The sequence below is a fragment of the Diorhabda sublineata genome, chromosome X, assembly GCF_026230105.1.
Source record: "Diorhabda sublineata isolate icDioSubl1.1 chromosome X, icDioSubl1.1, whole genome shotgun sequence".
In the NCBI taxonomy this organism is placed as follows: Eukaryota; Metazoa; Arthropoda; class Insecta; order Coleoptera; family Chrysomelidae; genus Diorhabda; species Diorhabda sublineata.
Window position 1 is genome coordinate 32,357,771 of NC_079485.1, and position 21,827 is coordinate 32,379,597.

The 21,827-nt window shown below is 32.0% G+C and overlaps 1 protein-coding gene across 1 annotated transcript in view; it reads right to left on the reverse strand.

Annotated features, from left to right (window-relative positions):
* Positions 1 to 21,827, reverse strand: part of LOC130451385 (leishmanolysin-like peptidase) — a 43,804-nt gene that overhangs the window by 21,327 nt on the left and 650 nt on the right. Inside the window, exons 2-3 of the mRNA XM_056790362.1 lie at positions 5,710 to 5,807; positions 3,775 to 3,805 (exon numbers count right to left, since the gene is read on the reverse strand). Of these exons, the coding sequence (XP_056646340.1) occupies positions 3,775 to 3,805; positions 5,710 to 5,807 (129 nt within the window). The remainder of the gene's footprint in view (positions 1 to 3,774; positions 3,806 to 5,709; positions 5,808 to 21,827) is intronic.

Below are 21,827 nucleotides of genomic sequence, written 5' to 3' on the forward strand. Positions count from 1 at the left end.
TAAGTAATATTTTTTATTGAAAGCTGAGAGTTGAGCGCATTTTTTAAGAAACCATGAAGTAGCCTGTTTAGATTTTTAATTTAAATTTGAAAATTTAGGTCATAATTCAAAATACGTGAATTTTTCTCTTGAGACCAACATTTTCATAATTTTTATCAAAGTTACGAAGCTAGTTATTTTACGTATAATAGTACCATTCATGATGATTTAGTTACAAAAGTCTAATACTTTTTTTTTAAATTATTTTTAAGTCGAAAAGTCGAAAATTCTCACAACTTTATAAATAAATTCATAACTTGAAAACCGTTAAAAATAGCGGAATATACATGGGAGTGATTCGAATGCCCCATGACACGAGGGACCTGTTTTTATTTGACGTCAATCTTCCGGCCACCCTGTATAAGTAATTTTATTTGATTTTATAAATATTAATGTCATATCAATCATTAAAAAGATGACTACTAAAACAGAATTCACGTTTCTCTATTTGTTGATGTTACCATGGAAACCTCAAATCAGTTGTTTTTTTGTAAGCTTATATCAAACACGCTGTGACGTGCTTTTTATTGAAAAAACATTGGATTCAATACTATTTGTGCATCGACTATCGACCCTTAGTAATTATTCCGATTTTTAATTAATTAAAAATGTGTACACGTTAATAAAATCGAAATCCATATTATATTCAAGAGGAATTTCAGTTCAATTATTGTTGGTATATATTATATACACAAACATAATTATGTTTGAATGGAAAACCGTAAAATGAAGTTATTATCAGTATAGGTGTATTTGACAATGAAATGATTCTACCAATAATGGCGATAATAATTAGGATTTGTTTCTCAGAGTTGATCTCTAAAATTGTAATTTCAAAAAATGTATACGATTCGTATAAATGTATGAATATTTTTGTAAAATATTCAACCAATTAAAGCCTAGATAGTAATTTCACAGTTTCGCTGCCAATTAGTTTATTAGGAAACTGTTCGTGAGGGTTGGTTTCGCAAAGTTAATATCTCTATCTCTAAGAACTAAAAGCAAATACTTTAATAACTATATTCTGAAAACAATTTGATTTCAGTCAATTATTCCTGTTCATAAATTGAGTTAAAGCTCATGTTGATAATAGTAGTGTCTAATGGCATACGGATTTTTACTGAATACATAATGTTATTGTGAATATTAATGTTTTCAAGATGACGTCTTTATGAACTCCTATCAGAATTAAATTCGTACAAAAACTATTTCTAAAGAAAATATCTTTGAAGAGAAAAATTAAAAATAGCAAACAATTACCATCAACTCAATATTTTGAGCAGTCGTAAATTAAGTTGAAGTAGCTATTAAGGTCGACATTCTTTAACCGACAAAATTTGTTTGAAAAAATTGTTGTTTGGTTCTTATTATTTTATATCTTAATCAAGGAATCGAACAAAATCAAAAATTAATGGGTTTGTTTCGAGCAATTAAGTTTTAAATAGAAATAGTAGCTAGCTCATTCTAAATGGATTCACCCAACAAAAAAAAATGGTCACTTTCATATTTCCGAAAAATGTTTTTGAGCCCTGTGGCGCCATGTGGAAGTCTACGTTGTGAATACGCTATATAAGCATTTCAAATGGCCGCCATTATGGTCCAAATTGACCTATCGGAACCAATTTTTTCTAAAATGTGCGTTATTTAATGTACTTTCAGTTGGTGTTGTCAGAATCAACATTGATTAAAAAACTTTCCGGGAAATCCAGAAAAACAAAAAAAAATGACTTTTTTTGGACAAAATACGATTTATCAAAAACCCCAACCTACATTTGCGCGAATTTTGGATATGTTTATCAGGAACCCCTGAACTACCTTTTAGCCAAGCGAAAGTTAACCAAAATGCCCCGGAAAATTCGGTCCTGCAACGAAAATGTGAGTTATGACCTATCCAAGCCTCACATACATTATATATTTCACTTCCAGTGCTTTTAATGTAGGTTTTATCGTAAAACTAACAACTCCATCGTATTCTACGTGGAAAAATACATGCAAAACATATATCACTCGATTTAGAAATATTTTTATTGACACTCAGCTTATCCGACAAATAAAAATCGTCATACGCTACTCATTTATAACCCCCGGAAAAATCCAACATTATTTCCAAAGCTATTGCAAAGAATTAATAAAAACAAAGAAGAAATGAAGTGATATATGTTTTTCATGTATTTTTTCACGTAGAATACTATGGAGATGTTAGTTTTACGATAAAACATAACGTGTGTGATGCTTGGATAGGTAAAAACCGACAATTTCGTTGCGGGGCTGTATTTTCCGAACGGGTCATTTTGGTTAACTTCCGTTTGGCTAAAACATATCCAAAATTCGCACAAATTAAGGGTGGGGTTTTTGGATAAATCGTATTGTGTCCAAAATAAGTAATTTTTTTTGTTTTTCCGGATTTCCTGCAAAATTTTTTATTCAATGTTAATTCTGATAACTCCAGCTGAAAGTAGAGTACATAACGCACATTTTAGAAAAAAATTGGTTTCGATAGGTCAATTTGGGCCATAATGGCGGCCGTTTGAAATGCTTATATAGCGTATTCATAAGGTAGACGTTTTTCGGAAATATGAAAGTGGTTATATTCTTCAAATTTAATTTAGAATGATATCCCAAAAGGCCAGCTATATAACCAATTCTGAACTATAAGATTTCAGATTGTTTCCTGTACTCGAAATAAATGTTTTACTCTCAAGTTTCAATATGTGGCTATGGTATTGATTAGAATTTATGGAAATGGATGTATGTTTATATTTTATTGACGTCATCTACTTCGAATAATTATATTATCTTTAGTTTGTGTGGGTGTTCTCCGAAGTACATGTTATTATCGGCGATTATGATACTTTCACTTATTTATTTTTTTAATTTTAATTACGGCAATAAGGAATAATGGGAATGTGAGAAATCAAAAGAGTTTTCTTGAAAAATTAGCACAGATTTGTAATGATTTTAATGTAAACAAAAAATAGATCAAAAATCAAAACTTGATAAAATAATGAAAGGAAAGTTTGTTAATTTTTCGATTTACTTTTAGCCTATAGATAGATTCTGTGTAAACCCGAAAATAATGAGTTTATGAAGATTCAATACAAATAAAAATAGTGTCCAGACTTTTCGCTGAAACTGTCTAGTGGATATGATCTACGTCAAAGGTTCCTCAAGTTCCTAATATAACTAATTTCGATGGAACCAATGCTGATATACTTCTACCGTATTATCAAAGCTCGCTAATAAATGTGGAGGTCAGATCTAACCGTCTAAGAAAGTACTTAAACCACTACAGCATATAGTAGTTCCAAAAGAGAGTGTGTGGAACTTGTTAGAAACATCATGGATAACAACTATTATCCGTCATTTCAATGAGGATAACTTTTATATAAGATATTTTCAAGGCAATATTAGATGACAGATTGATCCTTTGTTTTTTGATAAATGCATTTTTACATCTTTGAAATTAGGTTTACTAAAGATACCTAAAGAAACCTTGGAGATATTTTAAAAAGCTTATTTTTTGCATAGGCATTGAAATATGAAAAATTTCTGAACAACTGATAGTACGGAACGCGAACATATATATGGATTTACTGGATTTACTTTACTATACAAAACTAGACTCAAAATTTTAGTACACCACTGCGTTTTAATCAAATCAAACCCTGATATGTATCATCAATATCTCATCTAATTGTTAGTAAATTGATGTTTTAGCTGTAATTTAATACTTACATTAATTAATGCGAATCTCTCTTGGTCTAACCTAGAATCAAAGATTTTTGTTAGTTGTTTGGGTTTATTTTAACTTGTAATATCTAAATGAGCACATGAAAATAATATCAGAGATAATATTAATATTTTTTAATAGGTAACAATAATAAATGATGAGTAATTTATATTAAATAACCCTGTATATAACAAACGTCATTCACTTAATCAAACACACACATTTGTAGGAGTTTATGAGAATTCATTAGAAAATATGGCGAGAACCACACAAACAGTGCGTTTTAAATAACATTTAACATTATCAGAAAACATATTATCTCAGTTTACTTTCAGTGTCTGAAGACGATAACTTGGTTGAGTGGTGGTGTAAACAGTGTATTCAGTATGAATATCGCCAACGGAGCCAGAAATTCCAACTTAATCTACTATGTTATTCATTTCCACCCAATTCCGATTCCTGAATTCACGATAAAAAACATCTTAGAACTGGGACCCGATTATTTACAATATAATATTTACATACATTTTCAACTAAACCAAGGAAAATAAGTAGACAATCATCCATCATTCAGCCTTATCTCTGGACATAGGCCTTCTCCAAATGCTTCCAGTTTTCTCTGCTCTGAGCGGTTGCTACCCAATTTGTCCGTATTCTTTTAATATCGTCAGTCCATCTCGTAAGGGATCTTCCTGGATTTCGTCTGTCTGTTCTCGGTCTCCAATCTAGAATTCTTTTTCTCCATCGATTATCTTGTATCCTTGCAACATGTCCTGCCCACCGCCATTTTTGTCTATGGTCTTTAACTCCAGATCGTCTGCGCAATTCGTCATTCCTTATCCTATCCCTCATAGTGATGCCGAGCAAAGACCTTTCCATTTTATGCTGTGTAATTTGCAATTTAAGTATTGATCTTCTAGTTAATGTCAGTGTCTCCGCGCCATAAGTCAGGACTCTCCACCATCTGAATATCTTTGTTGTCCACATTTAGTGGCTGGCAAGGAACTAAATTTGTCATCATCTTTGTCAGTAGACAATAAATGATTATAATATCACTTTTAAAATGAAAACTACCTATTTTTTCGTCTTCTGCGATTGGTTTCCATAATTTCCGGCGAACAAACGCTGGTGTGCCATTCAGAATTGACCCTTCTACGTTGCTCTCATTGAACGATGGCGACATGTCCACTTATTCCTAAAAAATGGGCGACTATTTGCTTCGAAGTTCTTCGTGAACGAACAATTTTGGATTTGGCTTTTCTTGAAGAAGTCGATTGTGCTTCAGTTTCGGGTTCATATGCGTCGGTCCATGATTCGTCGCTTCTTATAGACGTCTTTGGAAGCACCGCGATTGAATTTTTTTAAAATTTCTTTGCACCAATCGTCACGAGCTTTTGTTTGAGCGAATATCAAATTTTGCGGTATCCAACTCGAATATATCTTTTTGGCAGCCAAATGTTCATGCAATATTGAATGTATGAAAGTGGATATAATGCCCAAGTATGCCTCAATATCACGGTATGCCTCATGACTATCTTGCAATCTCAATTCATGCACAGCGTCGATGTTTTCTGGCACAATAGTCTATTTTGGACGACCTTAACGAAATTCATTCTGTAGCGAAGTTCGACTACGATAAAGACGGTGGTTCCAGATGGTGCTTTACCACCAAAAGTCGAATCGAGTTCGCGATTTATTTCCATTTTTTGTCCAAGATGAATGTTTCAAGTATCTGTAAACAACACACATACAAAAGCAATGTTTTTTCATGAAACCTGAATAGTAAACATATTATCAGTTACTCCGATTATGTTGAGCCTAACAAAATGGTTCGAGTTCGATGATAGCGTCTTTTCCTTGTGGGTCTAATATCACATTTTTTAAAATTTTTGAATAGGTTCTAAAGCTACATAGATTCAATGTTATGTAATTCGACTCACCTATATACACTTTGGTCATAATATAACAAGATGCGTAGAGATTGATCTGCACTTCTCTTTTTAACGACATGTTCTGGATCTACTTTTGTATGAAGTACCTGAAACAAAAAACAATTATACATATAAAATAATTACGCTATCCCGGCGTTATTAATAATTGTTTATTTAGATAATAATTGGTCAGGAAGAATAATAAAAATATTTTATCCCTGGTTTCAGAAATATTTTATTACCTATGAAACTTGGTATTAACAATAACATCTTTAAATCTTTAAAACCGCTCCCACTGTTCATCGCTCGTATTCCCAAAGTTTTCAGACGTGAATGCAGGAAATAAATCTTCAATGACGTATTAATTCCTAATTGAAAATTTTTAATAAGTCAATCATAACATCTTAATCATTTTCACATTTTTATATCCCAAAAACTCTTCGACAACATTTCTGAAGTAAAGAACTATACCGATGTTGGAGAGCCCTTACACGACGTCTAGGTAAGTGAGACATTTGACCCCGCATAGCAGCTCTCTGTATCTACCAGGGTGTCAGCCCTTTTTGGATTTTGGATCAACCAATCGATAGTAAAAAAGGCTGGCATATTACTGATAGTTTTTCCCAAAATTTAACCCTCTTTGCCTTTGTCTGCCACCCACTATGTATCAACCATTTGTCTTTTTAGTTATGTCAAGTACTAAACCTTGACCACTTTCAACCCTCGGAATTACCCCCTTTATCCACTAGGGTAATCAGCCTGCTTGGGAATGTAGCTAACGAAACCAAAACAATGCTTTACAATGGAGAAATTCCATATTACCGATCATCATTTCATTCATTAAGATTTACCAAAATTAACTATTTTCAACTAGTTATTTGTAATAATGAATAATACACGTTCAATTAATTCAATTTGCTACGAAGAAGCAACTTTTACTTTCTCTTTGTAAATTATTGAATGAAAAATGATATTGGTGTGTACACCACTTCCTACACACGACTTTGTTTACTATGAATCTAAGTTTCAGTAAACTTCCTCATCGGAACCTAACCAAATAACAACAGCATTTATTACTTAACAAGATTTCATTTTCAAATAACAGTTAAACTAAACTAAAGTTAATTGAAACATTATCGTTTTATTATGATTAGAATGTTACAATAAGTAATATTGTTCATTTTTTTTCCAATAATAATGTTTAAAAGGTGCGGTCGAGGACTTATTAGACAATATCCTTAATATAATTAGAAACGAAGAAAAAAATCTTTTGTGGCTATTTTGGTAAGAAAAAATAGACACCTACAATAAATCGATGTAATTAAATGTAAAATTGGTTCAAATGAGTTCACACAATACCGATTGCATTTAGTTTTTATAAGACTTCAAATGATTCCGTATCATGAAATTTTTATTATTGATTCATCAAGTTTCCTCACAATTCAAAATAAATTCCTTCTAAAATCTGATATCATTTTTTTCGACTTAATAACAAAACGTGTTTTATCAGACAAACAATCTAAATAAATATTGACCTATCAAAATTAGTACGTGACTATGTAATAATATTGAAAGCCAGTGGCGGATTTATAAATTTGAGAGAGGGAAATGCTTATAGGTAACAATTAGTATATATAAAATCCATAGCAAAAATTAAACCAGTATGCAGCATGTCCGTAATTGAATATTATCGTTTACAGAAGCTACTTATCAGTAAATTTGCCCTCAAATTATTGCGAAATGAGGGAAAATATTGTATCGATTTGATTTCAATTGGCAAGTGTTTGTGCATTTTTTGGCATTGTAAGGTATTGAGCCCGGAACTAATTCTGAACGTGGAGTAGGTAAAAGGTCTTGCCTCCTAAGAGGATAGCCGTGCAACAACCTTTCTGAAATTGGACAAGCGTGCTTACGAATTAGGGAGCATCTTCTGTGGGGCACAGAAGCCTTTTTTAAGTTCATGAATTTACTTTCATATTTCTTTAAGAAATACTGTGAAATCTAAAATAAAAATTATCTGCCCCTTAACTCTTTTTTCATTATTTTTGAATCAATTAATTTACGTTGTTCTCCCTAATTATTCTTGTTGCTCCAAAATTTATCTAAGTTCATACATCAACTTCGCCGATGTAGAAAAGTTATCAAAATATAATGGAGAATGTAAATCAGAGTTTAATTTGTGAAAAATATCAGCAAATTTTATAAAAACACATTCCCCAAGGCCTTACTTTTCTATAGTCCTTTATTGGTTTTTGATGAATTATTTATGCAGAGATTCATGTTCAAGGTTTGGTTACGTATATGCCTTCGGAAAGAATTTGAGAATCATCCTCTAGTAATTCAGTAACTGAAAGTGGTTTCTTAAGCTAGTTACCAATGAGAGTTTGAAGACATTATTTCTTTTTATTTTACGTTGGTAATTCGCAGCGTCTAGAAACTACCATCTACAAAATGGCACTACGTAATGGAATCATTTTCACTCTGGGGGTCGTTAACGACCCCTTTCGCTAAGGCGTTTAGCTTTTCTTAACTTAAATAAATCATAAATAGAAGTAAAGCTTCAGTGTACTGTATTTCAATTTTTATTAAATTAATTTTATCTCTGTAGAAATTTCGAAACTCATCTCAACAATGAAATAAAAAATTTGCCGTTTCTTGAAATACTCCGCCTCGGGCTTCAGCCTACTCAGCCTGCTGGTGAATCCACCACAGTTGAAAGCGACATCCCAGCATTCGAATTCATCAACCATTAATTAGTTATTTTAAATGAAATTAATGTTTATTCAAATATTCACATTTTTATAAAAATTCTTAGACCTGTCGATCAGTTATACAGGGTGGAGATATAATTCATCAACGTTGATTTTATTGAAGGAAAACACTGTTAGTTTGACAGCTATTTTGATAGTAGTACAAAAATATGTAAAACAAATAATTATTTAGTTAATTATTTCTCATCAAATATTATTGATTCTATAATTTGATTTCCTGTAATTCCTTGCCAAACTTTCAATTTTTCTGGATGTTGAGTAGGATCTTCCTTCACAATCCCTGACAATTTTTTCGATTTAACTCACGATATAACAGAAATTTAGAATCCTAAAAAACAGAATTCCTAATTAATCCATATACTTAACGTGACCCCTAAGTTCACTTGAACACAATCCTCTAGATTTTTGTGTATGGCCATATCTAAAATCACTTCAAAATTTCATAATACAAGGCTTTATTGTTATTACGAAGCAACCAGGTGTTTTTCGATCCCACTCTTCAATCTATAGAGGGTGTCACATAAAGAATGTCTCTGTGTAATGTTCATTGTGTTTATTAAATAATCATTTAAGTATACCTCATGGTGTTCTATGGTATTAACCCTGTAAGCTCTATTAGACCTTGGTAAAATTTTTTTTAGGCTAAGATTCTATTTTTTTAATATTAATAAATAGTAATCTGATGGTGCGTAACTTTCGCAGTGCGTGGTTTAGCACTGGCTTGTTATAAGAGAAAACGCTTTTGGTTAACTGAACCTGAATATTTCTCCAATAAAACCCCATACATTCACATCAGCTATCCACTATATACCTCTGAATTGATAGTTCGACTATCTGGAATGATTTCGAAGTACACTAGATCTTCATAATTTCACCAACACACAACAAGGTTTACCTCTCTTAGCGGCGGGCTATGGTAATTGACTTTGTCTGATCACTGATTTTCCATGTCCGAATTATTTAGATAAATCTATTTTTCATCGCAGGAAATAATGCGTTTGATAAAAACTCTACTCAACGTTTCGCTTTATTTTTCGATTAATTCGTGTCGCAACTTTTATAGATGGTTTAAAATGGTGATGTATGGTATCTGATAATCGGCGAGAACTGGCACTAGGTTGGTTTTCTTTTGCTTTCGTTGTAACCTTCTTCATGCGTCAAATCTCCAATTACAAGAACGCTCATTAACTGTGTCTTTCCCCTCAGTTTTACATATGTTGCTTGCTGCTAAATCTTTTGTATCCAATAATAGCTTAACAATACTCGAATTTCATATATATCGCATTCCATACTATTAATTATAAAAAGGTACTGCGTCGTCAATAAACAATGAGATAATGATTGAAAGAAAGTAAAGCGATTGTAAAATTCGAGACTAGTCCTAACAAGTTGCGAGATCTTTAAATTGAGCAAATTATATTTTAACCGGAATGTGCTCAATTCCAGCCTACAACTAATTCACGATAAGTTTTTGTCTTAAAAAATCAAATAGTGAATCGCCAACTGCAATTTTTCAGATATTTGAGAATAAACCAATATAGTTACCAATAATTATACTAATAACGTGTTATAATGTATAACATGTAATATAACATGTTTTTTATTCTTATTGGTACAGATAGTATTTTTAATATTCACTAATTTATTTTTGTAATCTCTCAAATCAACTGTATCAATATCGTAGATTTGGGATATATTCCAAAACCATTCAACACAATTCTTTACAAAATATCTAAATTGGACGCGCGTGTGTGTGAGAGAGATAGATTTTGTCTTTTGACATTTAATCATGAAAACAGAGATTGAATGTCAAAGATAAATCAAAAACTTTGCGGTCTATTTGATGGCAACACAGAATTAAATCCCTTGGGAAATTTTGCCACTCGTATCAATGACTTTTTCTCGATATTTTCCCAATCAATATCCAATGGTGTCTGTTGTGCATTTTTTAACAGGACATTGCTCTAATCCAAAATTAACGACGTTGAATGTGTACAGAAGTGACAATGATTTTTAATGGCACATGTTATTAACAAGTGATACTTTTTTCAATTTAATTATATTATTTTTAATTGACAATTTTCACGGTCCAACAATAATAATTCAATTAAAATACACTGGAGCGAAAAATATTATTTCTTTTTTTTAATCTTGAAGACGGCTGTGATCAATAATGCATACTAAGGTCACAACAGGTGAGAGAAATCAGCTTTGAAATATTTTATGTAAAAATTATTTTGTGGTTACTTCTTATGGCAAAATATGGTTTAGAGAAAACGTGTAGTATTGAAGATTTTGTTGTAATGAATCTCGAAGAATCGGGTCAAAGACGCCTTTTATAGGAATTCACAATTTCACTGATGAATCAATGATCAGAACAATAAATAAATTTCCAACTTTTCTTCGAACTATGCCATAGAAACGAAATATTCAGTTTAAAAACATTGATTTTTAAATATCATCAATATTACTGTTTTTTAATCGATAGAGATTTTTTTGTGCAATGTTTATATCAGCAAATATAAGGAAACATGACATTTTGGAAAAAAAATAAATAAATAAAAATTAGAAGCCCTTTAGCTGTTAAGTAACCACCGATAGTCGAAGGATTATTCTGAAAACGCCAAATACAACGTTGAAATGAAATTATGCTACAAATTAAATACAAAAAATAACTTACAACAAAGTGCTATGGCTTAAGTACAATAAACCAATTAAACAAATTGTGTAATAGAAAAAATAATCTCTTGCGCAAGTGCGCTAATAGATTCCGTTACGAATATCACGTCATATCAAAAACAGGTTTTTATCAACGAAATTGTAGATTTGATCTAATTAATTGGTTAAACTTACCTTGACAGTTTTATGGTATACCTGATTAGCATCAGATCAATTGCATGTAGTAATAAAATAAATATTATAAGAACAAATTGCAAAAATTCGAATTTTTTCATTTTGTGGTTTATTTGTACCAAAAAATGATAATCGTAAAATTTTTTTAAAAAACATCATCTAAATCCTAAATGTTATAATCTGCTCCCTACTTTTTAGAAACCACTTCAACGATTTTCAGAAAATTTAGTATACGGGGAGTTTCGTGGGCGATACGAGGTTTGGCTATTAAATAAGACTGCGCGCCTAGAGAGCGACCTAGTCGAGTGGGATAAAGAAACGATTAGAGCGTTGAGTACCTAGATATATTGTTTATTCACGTATCAAAACACGTTTCCGTCACTATTATAGTATTTGTGCAGTAGCGGTTTGAAACGAACTTGTTTTGTTTTTTCAAATTTCTCGTTAAATTGAAAAAAACTCCAACTGAGTGCTATAAATTGTTGCAAGAGACCTATGGGGACAATTCTATATCTCGTGCTCATGTTTTTGAGTTGTGTAATGGCTTTAATGAAGGCCGAGAGAGCCCTGAAGATGACCAGCGCCCAGGTCGCCTCGTTACTGTTTCAATTCCTAAAACAGTGGCCAAAATCAACCAGATTGTGCCTGTAGATCGTCGAATGAGCATCCGGATGATTGCCGAGGCTGTAAACGCCAATAAAGAAACGGTTAAAAAAATTTTACACATGACAAAAGTCTGTGCGAAGTTGGTGCCAAAAAATCTGACCCCTGACTAAAAGCTCAAATTTCCTTGAAAGGTTAGACAAAGATCTGCTTTGAAAGGAACCCTATTTGTGTCAATGGAAGCTGTAAAGCAAAAAACGGCAGAGCTCCTAAAGGCCCTCACCAAAGAAGACTTCCAACACTGCTTCGATGAATGGAAAAAACGTATGGAAAGGTGTGTAGCGAGGGGAGGGGAGTATATTGAACCATTTTTCGTAACCAGTCTTGTTATTTAATAGCCAGACCTCGTATATAGATCTCGCTAGAATTCATTTTTAGGAAATGTCGTTTTTATTTTCTATGATCAACTTAAACATAAACTTTCTTCATTGTAAGAACAATAACATAACTGGAAGTTAAATAACAAGAAAAAGGTGGCGTTCGGGTAGTCCTAATCTTAAATGTGCCTTTCGGTGAAAAAATAAGGGATACTAGGATATTTCCACTAATTGCTATACAACCACGAGCAAATAAAACTGAGTTATTAGATCTTTCTATCAAGCGATGTTTCTTATGGTCCTTTTTTAAGACTTTTGAAAACTACAAAAAAATATGCGCGTTGATATAGAGCAACGACAATTTGCTGATAATTTACTAAAATTAGACAACGACGAACTGACCCTAAAAACTATGAAAGAAATCGAATTGCCACAGGTTTGGTAACTGCTTAGCAAATGGAAATTATGAGGGGATGAAAGACCGAGCAATGCTCGCCCCTCTTAACAAAGAAAAAATTGATGATAATATAGTCACCAAACTTCCAAGAGAGTACAAAACTACCATATCTATGGCTCAATGAAAGATCAACCTGAAGGAGCAGTTGAATTTACAACAGAATTTCTCAGTATTGTACAACATTTGAGACTCGCCACCACACGAACCCAAAATTGAAAAAAAATGCTTTAATAATAATGTTGCGTAATTTAGACTTATCAGAAGGACTATGCAATGGTGAAAGATTCATAGTAATTCACACAATAAAGACGAAAATTGCTACTAGTGAACAATCTGGCAAAGAAGTACAAATACCAACGATAATCTTTGACTCATCAAAATGATAATCGGGATGCACCGTGCAACCATGACAAATCACAAGGGCACACTTCAGGATTTTCAATTTACCTTCAGTCTAGTCAAAACGCTTGTCAGATAGTGTATGTGAGTTTTTGTGTAATGGTGGTGCAGACAATGTTTTCAGTATGAATAGGGTTGGAATTGACTTAAAAGTCAAGTCGGGATTTCATGTATGGCATGCTATACGTGGCATTTTCTAGATTATCGACCAACTACGTTAAAAGTTTATCTTTCAAATGAAAATCCTCGACATACCCGCAATATAGTTTTAGATTAAGACCTGATTTCAAAGTTAAAACTATGATGACGAAACTTTCAATGTTATTCAGTTATTCACCCTGTATCAGAGATTATTATTTCAAGAAATGATAAATTATTTATTAGTTAATGATAAATGTATTTCTTGCTTATGGACGCACACTGTATACATCTTCGTGATGATGAGAACCTCGGTAATTTTCATACAATTATCTTACAACTGCATGACTCTCTTCAATTAAATAAATTCTTATTTAAATAAACACTTTCCAAGGATTTACTCACATAAATTTCATTGAATTAAAATTCTTTATTTCAAAAAGATTATGATTATCATTTATATCCTCAAGTTCATTATTTTATGTGAATTTTGTGTAAAGTTATATTTATTTGAAAAAGTTACGTTGTCCCAATGTATTTTTTTTTCGTTCTTCTAAATGATTCATGATTAAATAATTGGTGAAATCGTTTAATTTCGGTCTCCTTAAGAAGATAGCTCAGTTATTAAATTATTTTGAGGGTTGGTGTATTAGTAGTAGTAAACTATATCCCCAAAGTAAAACCGGATTTCTGCAGGATTCGTTATAAGTCGAAAGATTGATTTGTGAACGTTTCCACAAAATTTTCATTTAATCTATTCACTTATTCCAAATGTTTCAAGATTTTGGTTTTCCTTTTGCAACCTTTACTATTTTCGTCTGCCTTATAAATTTTTACAAACAGAAACGAGCAAGTTCTTTTCGAAATATACGTTTTTGCCTACGCTGAAACCAATTCACGAAACTTTTTTTCCACTCTGAAGCTGATATCGTGGAAATATGGTTTTGAAATTCTTCAACGGCTTCTTGAGGTGATGAAAATCGTCCGCGCTTCTTTCGTTTGACAGTGAGAAACAAGAAAAAGTCATTAGGCGATTAATCGAGTGAATACGGGAAATGAAACATTAATTATATGTTTTTCTCATTCAAATATTTCTCAAACCTAATTGTTTATGCAAAATCATTTGTATTGCCGTCTGCGTTATCCTAACCTAACCTAACCTAAGAGACGCCTCTATTTATCTGTAAGTCACATGCCGATCTTCTTTAATAATATTGCGCGAGGCAACCTTCTCAACATTTATCACTGAAGGACGCAGGACCATGACGAATATTTCGGCAACCAATTGTAAAGAGTCTTCTTTGATGATGCTTCATTACCAAAAGTTGCACGAGGATATTCTAAGCATTGTTGTTGAGTGAGGTCTGTTCATAAAAAATCATCCAACGTGAGCCTTCACGAGTGATTTCTAAACGTTCACTATTAACAACTTAGTTAATGGAGTTGGGCCATAACTCATTGTAAAAACTTGCAAAAAATACAACCGTGGTATACTTCAATACTCATGTTTCTTAAATGTAAATAAGTATATTCAAGAACTTTTGTGGACTTACAAAATTATAGATTTTGATCAGCCCTGTACAATTTTTATGCCAATTATCACAAACTTTCATTAATTTTTTCTCTCATTATTTATTTCGTCACATCATTGTGTATTCAGATAATAAAAAATTAACTCTTATTTTCATTTGTTAATGATGCAAGTTAAGAGCTGATTTCAAAGCGAAGAAAGAACCAAAACCGGTTCGATATTTCGTTTTTGTTGCAATATCAGGTAGTAGCACTCCAGTACCAGACCGGACATTGGGCCTTGCAGAATGCCATATAAGCCAAACCTTATATAACAAATTGCGTAATATCCAGAGACACCCTTACAACATTTTTGAAGATTAATTAATAGATTTTTCTCTGCCTATATTTACTAAATATCTTTTAAACAGGAAATTTAGTGAAAAATACGGCAAATAGGGCACAATAAAAGTTTCCGAAACCATGGTATTTTTATACTAAAAATATATAAAATAATAATACTAGTATCTTAATTTGTTAATAAAAGCAATAAAATATACAAAAAACTGTTATACGACTATATTTTTAATGATATGCTTACTTATATGAAAATTAAAAGATTCTTTATAATAATAAAAAATAAAACGCATATTAAATTCATTCAGCAAATTATGTTGTAACATGCAATCTTTGTTCTACATTTTCAAATTTTGGATGCAATCATTTAAAGTTTTTTTTTTATAATATAACGCTGTAAATTGGGTATTAGTTACACAACAATCTGCGTAAAAGCACCTCAGTGTTTTATTTCCAAATATGTAGTTACTGTTTATAATTTTACATAACAAAATATTTATTGTTTCAAAGTTCTCAAGAAATTGTTGTTATACGATTAACATGCTCTGTGAAATCTTTCTATAGCTGCATTGTTTACAAATTTAACGTACCATGAATGTGTATTGACACGAAATCGTCATAATGCTTGTAAAGATTTGGATATTTTTTATGAAGTATAATAAAATTCTCACATATTGATTAAGTTACCTTAGTTAATAATATTTCTATAATAATGACCGTTGGCTTCTTTAAAAGTCTCAACGAGACTAAAATAAAAGTAAGCGACAAGTCAAAATATTAATAATACGATACCTTAGAGCGAAAATGATTGTTTTGATACGTGCATAACTCTAATAATGAAGCTCAATGCCTTTTGAGTTTTAGTAATTTTACAGTCTGTAATCTTTGTAAATATACGAGGATATATTGAAAAATTCTTAGCCTACAACAGTACCAAACAAAATTTCAATGTCGAAATATTTTATTACTAAACATATTCTCCTCTTAATTGGATACATTTATTACAGCGAACCTGCAACGTCTCTAGACCTTTCAAAAAAAAATGTTTCTTCTTTCTCTGCAAACCAGACCTCCACAGCTTTTATTACCTCCTCGTTACCGAAGAAAATTTACGACCTTTTTAACTTTTTTTCAGTCGAGGAAAGAGATGATAGTCGGAGCCAAATCTGGTGAATAAAGGGGGTGTTCTAATAATTCAAACCCTAAACCACGAACTTTTTGCATGGCAACATGAGATTTGTGTGCAGGAACGTTGTCCTGCAAAAAAGACACCTTTGGATAGTTTCCCGCGTCTTTACTCTTTAATTTTTTCCCGTAGTAATGTCGAATAGTAATCTCCAGTTATTGTTCTACCCTTATACAAAAAATAAATCATGATTACTCCATGGCAATCCCAAAAATTTTCTGGATCGTAGAAATGTACCCAAGTCTCATACATAGGAAAAATTCGGTTTAAGGAGTCTACATCGTTTTCAAATCGAGCACAGATCGAACGCGATGCTTCTACACTTGCACGTTTTTGGTCAACATTCAGGGATCCATTTTGCAACAATTTTTGTCATGTCCAAATTGACGTGAACTATATGATGAACGCGTTCGTATGAAATATTCAGTGCTTTAGATCAGATCCGTTTTAGCCCAATTCGACGATCTGATTAAATCGTGTCATGAATTGCATCGATACTTTCGGAGACTGACACAGAAACTGGCCTTCCCGATCGGTCATCATCTTCAATGGAAAATTTACCTCTTTTGAAGCTTGCAGTCCAATTTTTCATGGAGGACATTGATCATCAAGGGTATTAAGCATATTTTCATAAATCTGCTTACCTCTTAACCCTTTACACTGACACGTTGCTATGGTAACGCAATATTTTGTTTATGCATGGAACTGGTCTAGACTAACTAGATATCAATACATCCTCGTATTACAAATAAAAATTTCTTATTCTGAAACCTGTTATTAATTTATCTTACGAACGGACATAGGACATTTTGCTCTAAGGAATCGAATATATGTATAAAACAGCACAGCAGGCGTCATAGGCCTAAGGCTTGAAGTCTCTTTACTGCTTTTATACTGAATACACTGTTTACACCATTACTCACGATTATACTGTCTGACGTGCGTTTCGATAAACCAGTTATCGTCTTCAGAAACAGAGGGTAAAAAGTTAACTTGGTTAATGAATCGCGCGTCAGAGAGTGTGATCGTGAGTGTTGGTGTAATGGTGAGGTAAACAGTGTGTTCAGTATGAATATCGCCAACGGTTCCAGAAATTCCAGCTTAGTTCTACTTGCTTTTCTCCAACTCCTTTTGTTCACGGCTGCATTGCACCAGATTGATATCCCTAATCTCTGTAAGTCTTCTTGGACGTTTACGTGGACGCCCTCTTCTTTTATTTGCACCTTCTTCACTTGTTAAGGCCCTTTTCCCCCACCTGTCTTCTTTCATTCTAGCTCTATGCCCCAACCATCGCAGTCTTTTTCTCCTTACTATATACCCGATGTCTGCCTGACCATATAACTTTTTAATCTTTGTATTCGTTCTTTTTTTCCACTCGTATCTCTCCAAAAATTTTTCTCAACACTTCTCTCTTCCGTGCATTTAGCCTGTTCTCTTCTCTCTTATTCATGACCCAGCATTCACTACTATATAAAACTGTAGGGTGTATCACTGTCCTGTAAATTCTTAGCTTCGCTACCTTTAAAATATATTTGGACTTTAATAGATTTCCTACAGCTTCAACTGTTTTTTATTGCCTCTTTTCTTTTTACTGTAGTAAAAACATTTTTTGTAATTCCTGGTTATGAGCACTACGTCATCTGCATACGCCTTTCGCTATTATAAATCATTCCTTTGGATCGTAATCCACTATCCCAGACAATTACCTCTAGTAGGAAATTAAACGACACTGTGGTCTTGAGCCTTTTTCGTTTCGAATTTTCCGTATAAACTTCCTTCTATGATTACTATGTTTTCGGTTTTGTTAAGTGTTATTTCCACCAATCGTATTCATTCCAAGTTTTGCTAGAGCTTGCTACAGGCTAATATTGTCTGTTTTAAAGTCGATAATAGCTTCAAATTTAGTCCCCGCTCATAGTTATCATTCTGTATTGTTTTAAACACAAAAATTTGATCGCTAGTCGATTTTGCTTTCTTAAACCTTGTTGCTAGCCTACTTGTTCGTCCAAGTATTTGTTTAACCTCTCTAGCACTCCACAACCAATAAGGTAATGACCCTGTAATTACCGCAATCGGTCCTATCTCCCTTTCTTATCTATGAGGCAAAGAACTGCTTTGTCCCATTGGCTTAGCATCTCTTCCAGTTCCTAGATATTCTTTAATATCTTTCTTCCCCACACTTTATTACTTCTATTATGTCCTTTTATTATTTTTCATATTAAACAATATATCTCAATTTCCGTTGGTGCTTCTACTATAGGTGTTTGGTGACTCTCTTCCTGCGACTCACTTTCACCGTTTTCCTCTTTTTCTTCATTTACCAGTTCATCAAAGTATCGCCTCCACCTATCCAGTTTTCTTTTTCTGCTTCCTATTAGACATCCGTTTTTACTTCAATAGTATCTCTGCACAACTACGACTGATTCCTTGCTTCTTTTTGCTTCTTGTTAAAAATTTCTCGTGTCTTTATATAATGTTCTTTTATTAGTGTTTCTGAATTTTCCTGTTTCTTATTTCTGCAAATTTTTTTTGTTTTTCCTTTGATCTGTATACTCCATGTTTCTTTCATTAATCGGATTATCTAACATTAATTCTCTTGTCCTTTCAATGCTTTGCTGTTTTTGAGTCACTTCCTTAATTCCATATTAATAATAAATGCGAAAAATTATAAGGTTTAGATCCAGTCAAAAATTGTACTATTTATAAAAGATTTGATTTTGAAAATAATATTTTACTATATTTTTTTTAAATCTGCGAATCAAAACAAATAGTCGATGTGCAGTTAAGTTATTCGGTCTATAACCAAATAGGAATTTAGATTTTACTGTCGGTAGAAAAACTTGTATCGACATTGCGGAGTTAAATTGAAAAGGTGAAACTTAAACAACATATACATGTATAATCTTCATGCTGTGACGCATTCTATAGTACACAAGGTCTTCCAGAATTAATAGTCAAGTATATTGAAAAACAAAAAATGAAGTACATCATGTTAGTCATCATGAATGATTAACGACAAAGAAAATTTATGTCTTTGAAAAGTTCCGTGTTTACAATTATTTTTTACAATAGTAACTGAGAACAAACTACTTTCTCAAGGTATCTTCAGTTCAAATTAGAGACTCCGAACATCCCATTTCATCAATTCACACAACATCGAGGTGAACTTTCTTGACAAATTCCAAATCTTTATAACCTCTTTTCTTCTTCTAATGTAGTAGGTTCAATATCCCCTTTCTTGGTAGTTCCTTACCCTTTCTGTACAGTAACAAAGAATGTGTTCTTCTGTGAGTTTTTCATTCCTTCCTGTAGGCGGCGGAGTCTAAAAGTTGTTCTTATTTAAATACCTCATCCAAATATCCTAGTAGAATCTCATAGCGACTACTTTTCTTTATCTTTTTCCACCTTCTTATCTTTTCTTGTAAATTTCTTTTATTCAGAAGATCTTAGCTTCTACAATATCATTTCCTTCGATAACAGTGAGTCAAGGACCAGATTTGGCTCTATATTCAGTAAGTACTCAACTATGAGCATCAGTAAAAATCTATCTTCTGTACACATTTCTATCAATCTATCTCGATCCAGTGGATATCTGCAAATCAATCCCTGCGATATATAACCACATCAAACGGTCAAAATGTGGTTCCCGCCTCTATAAATACTTTGATATGTTTGTTTAAGATCATCATTTGAATTGTAAACAAAGACAGGTCCACTAATACCAAATTATTAAGTGTAAGCACAAATAATCCTTAATTCAATGATACATTGTTCTATAGCAATAGGAATTGTAAAAGTGAACATTTTTAATGTGAGACACACATATACAGTCAAGAAAAAACCAAAAATGGATCATTAAAAAAGATCACTAAAAATCAGTTTCTGAAATGAAGGCGTAGAATATCAGGTTATTGATACTGAAACATTTATATGAGTGTAGCTGTTAATGAAGTGAGTAATAATACTGATAGAAATATAGGTTTTCACGTAACTCAGGCGTGCCAGCAGTATAATAAGTAAATTTTATATTGGCCATGGAAAGTTAATACATATTCAAAGAATGTATTGAACAAAGCAATACAACTCAAAGACACGATTACCAAATGTGCGTAGAATATGAAAAAAAACACTTTCATTAAGGAATAGGTAATATCGATAACTTTTTCTTCAACAAGGTCAAAAAATATTGAAACATCTTCATTTTTACCTACTTTTTCAATAAATGCGAAGAAAACAAAAGAAAAATTATCATTAGAATAAAAAATCAAGATAAGATTGAATAATATCCTGCCTAAGAAATTCACTCGTACAATGTGGTCCAGAATTGTGTACGATAATTTCGAAATAGGCAACTGATTTATGTACAATTTTTTTAAAAAACGAATAAGGAAGATTCAACCCCTTTAAACAGGTTAATTAAGAATTTTATTTTTTCAAATATATGCTGGAGGAATTTGATTGTGGAGTATATATTTTGGGAGTTATTTTAAGACATTAAGAAATTAATTTCATGTCACCATCCACCCCATCTCATCTGAATATCAGAATAATCTGGAAAGTAAATGAGGGTTAGTATATTAGGTTTCCAAGATTAATTTTTTGAATATTCAAAGATATTATTACTTTTCGTAGAAAATTTCGTGTCAAAAAGTATTTTTGAAACAACATCACACCACACCGTTTTAGGTGGATCGCGCAAAAGCTGGTATGAAGAAGTTCGAGTTAAAAATCGACGAATTATTTAGTGCGAGGCAGGCACCTGGTCAATTGCTGAAAAGTAGCGCACCGACGAAATAAATATTATAAACGAAGTAAAAATTATCATCAGTGGACGTAGTAATAAGATTTAAATTGTGTTCAAATAAATATTGAAATAATTTGAACACAGGCCATCCTCGGAATTCGTTACAGTGTTTAATTATACACAATAACATCATACACATATTCGAAACGAAATAATAACTATGTTCGAGTTTCTAATTATATAAATTTACATATTGTTGATTGATATTATTGATCCTATCTTTTTTTTCAATTGGAGACAACCTTGAGCTTCAAATACAAAAGATTAATATTTTAAAAATATTTTGATTAGTTAACGTCGACGATTATTATTCATATTACGATATGTGTATTTGCATTTTCGATCCTAAGTTGGGATCATCCTAATTTATATAAATTAAAAATTTGAGTTCGTTGAATAGAATCAAATTTTTTTTATAAACTGTCCATCTTAAAAGTGATATTCTTTTTTGGATTTTTTTAATAGCAAAAATTAATTTTCGTTTAAGTCGGCCATAGAAATCAGTAGAGGCATAAGAAAATAAGGTATTAAACCCATAATTGTTTTCAGTTTTCTAAAGATCAGTACAAATATACCTCTGAGAAAATTTTGAATGAATGTGTTACCATAATTTTTTCATTAAAATAAGTATATTATGTAGAGACATTGCAATTATAAAATCAAAAAAGAAAAT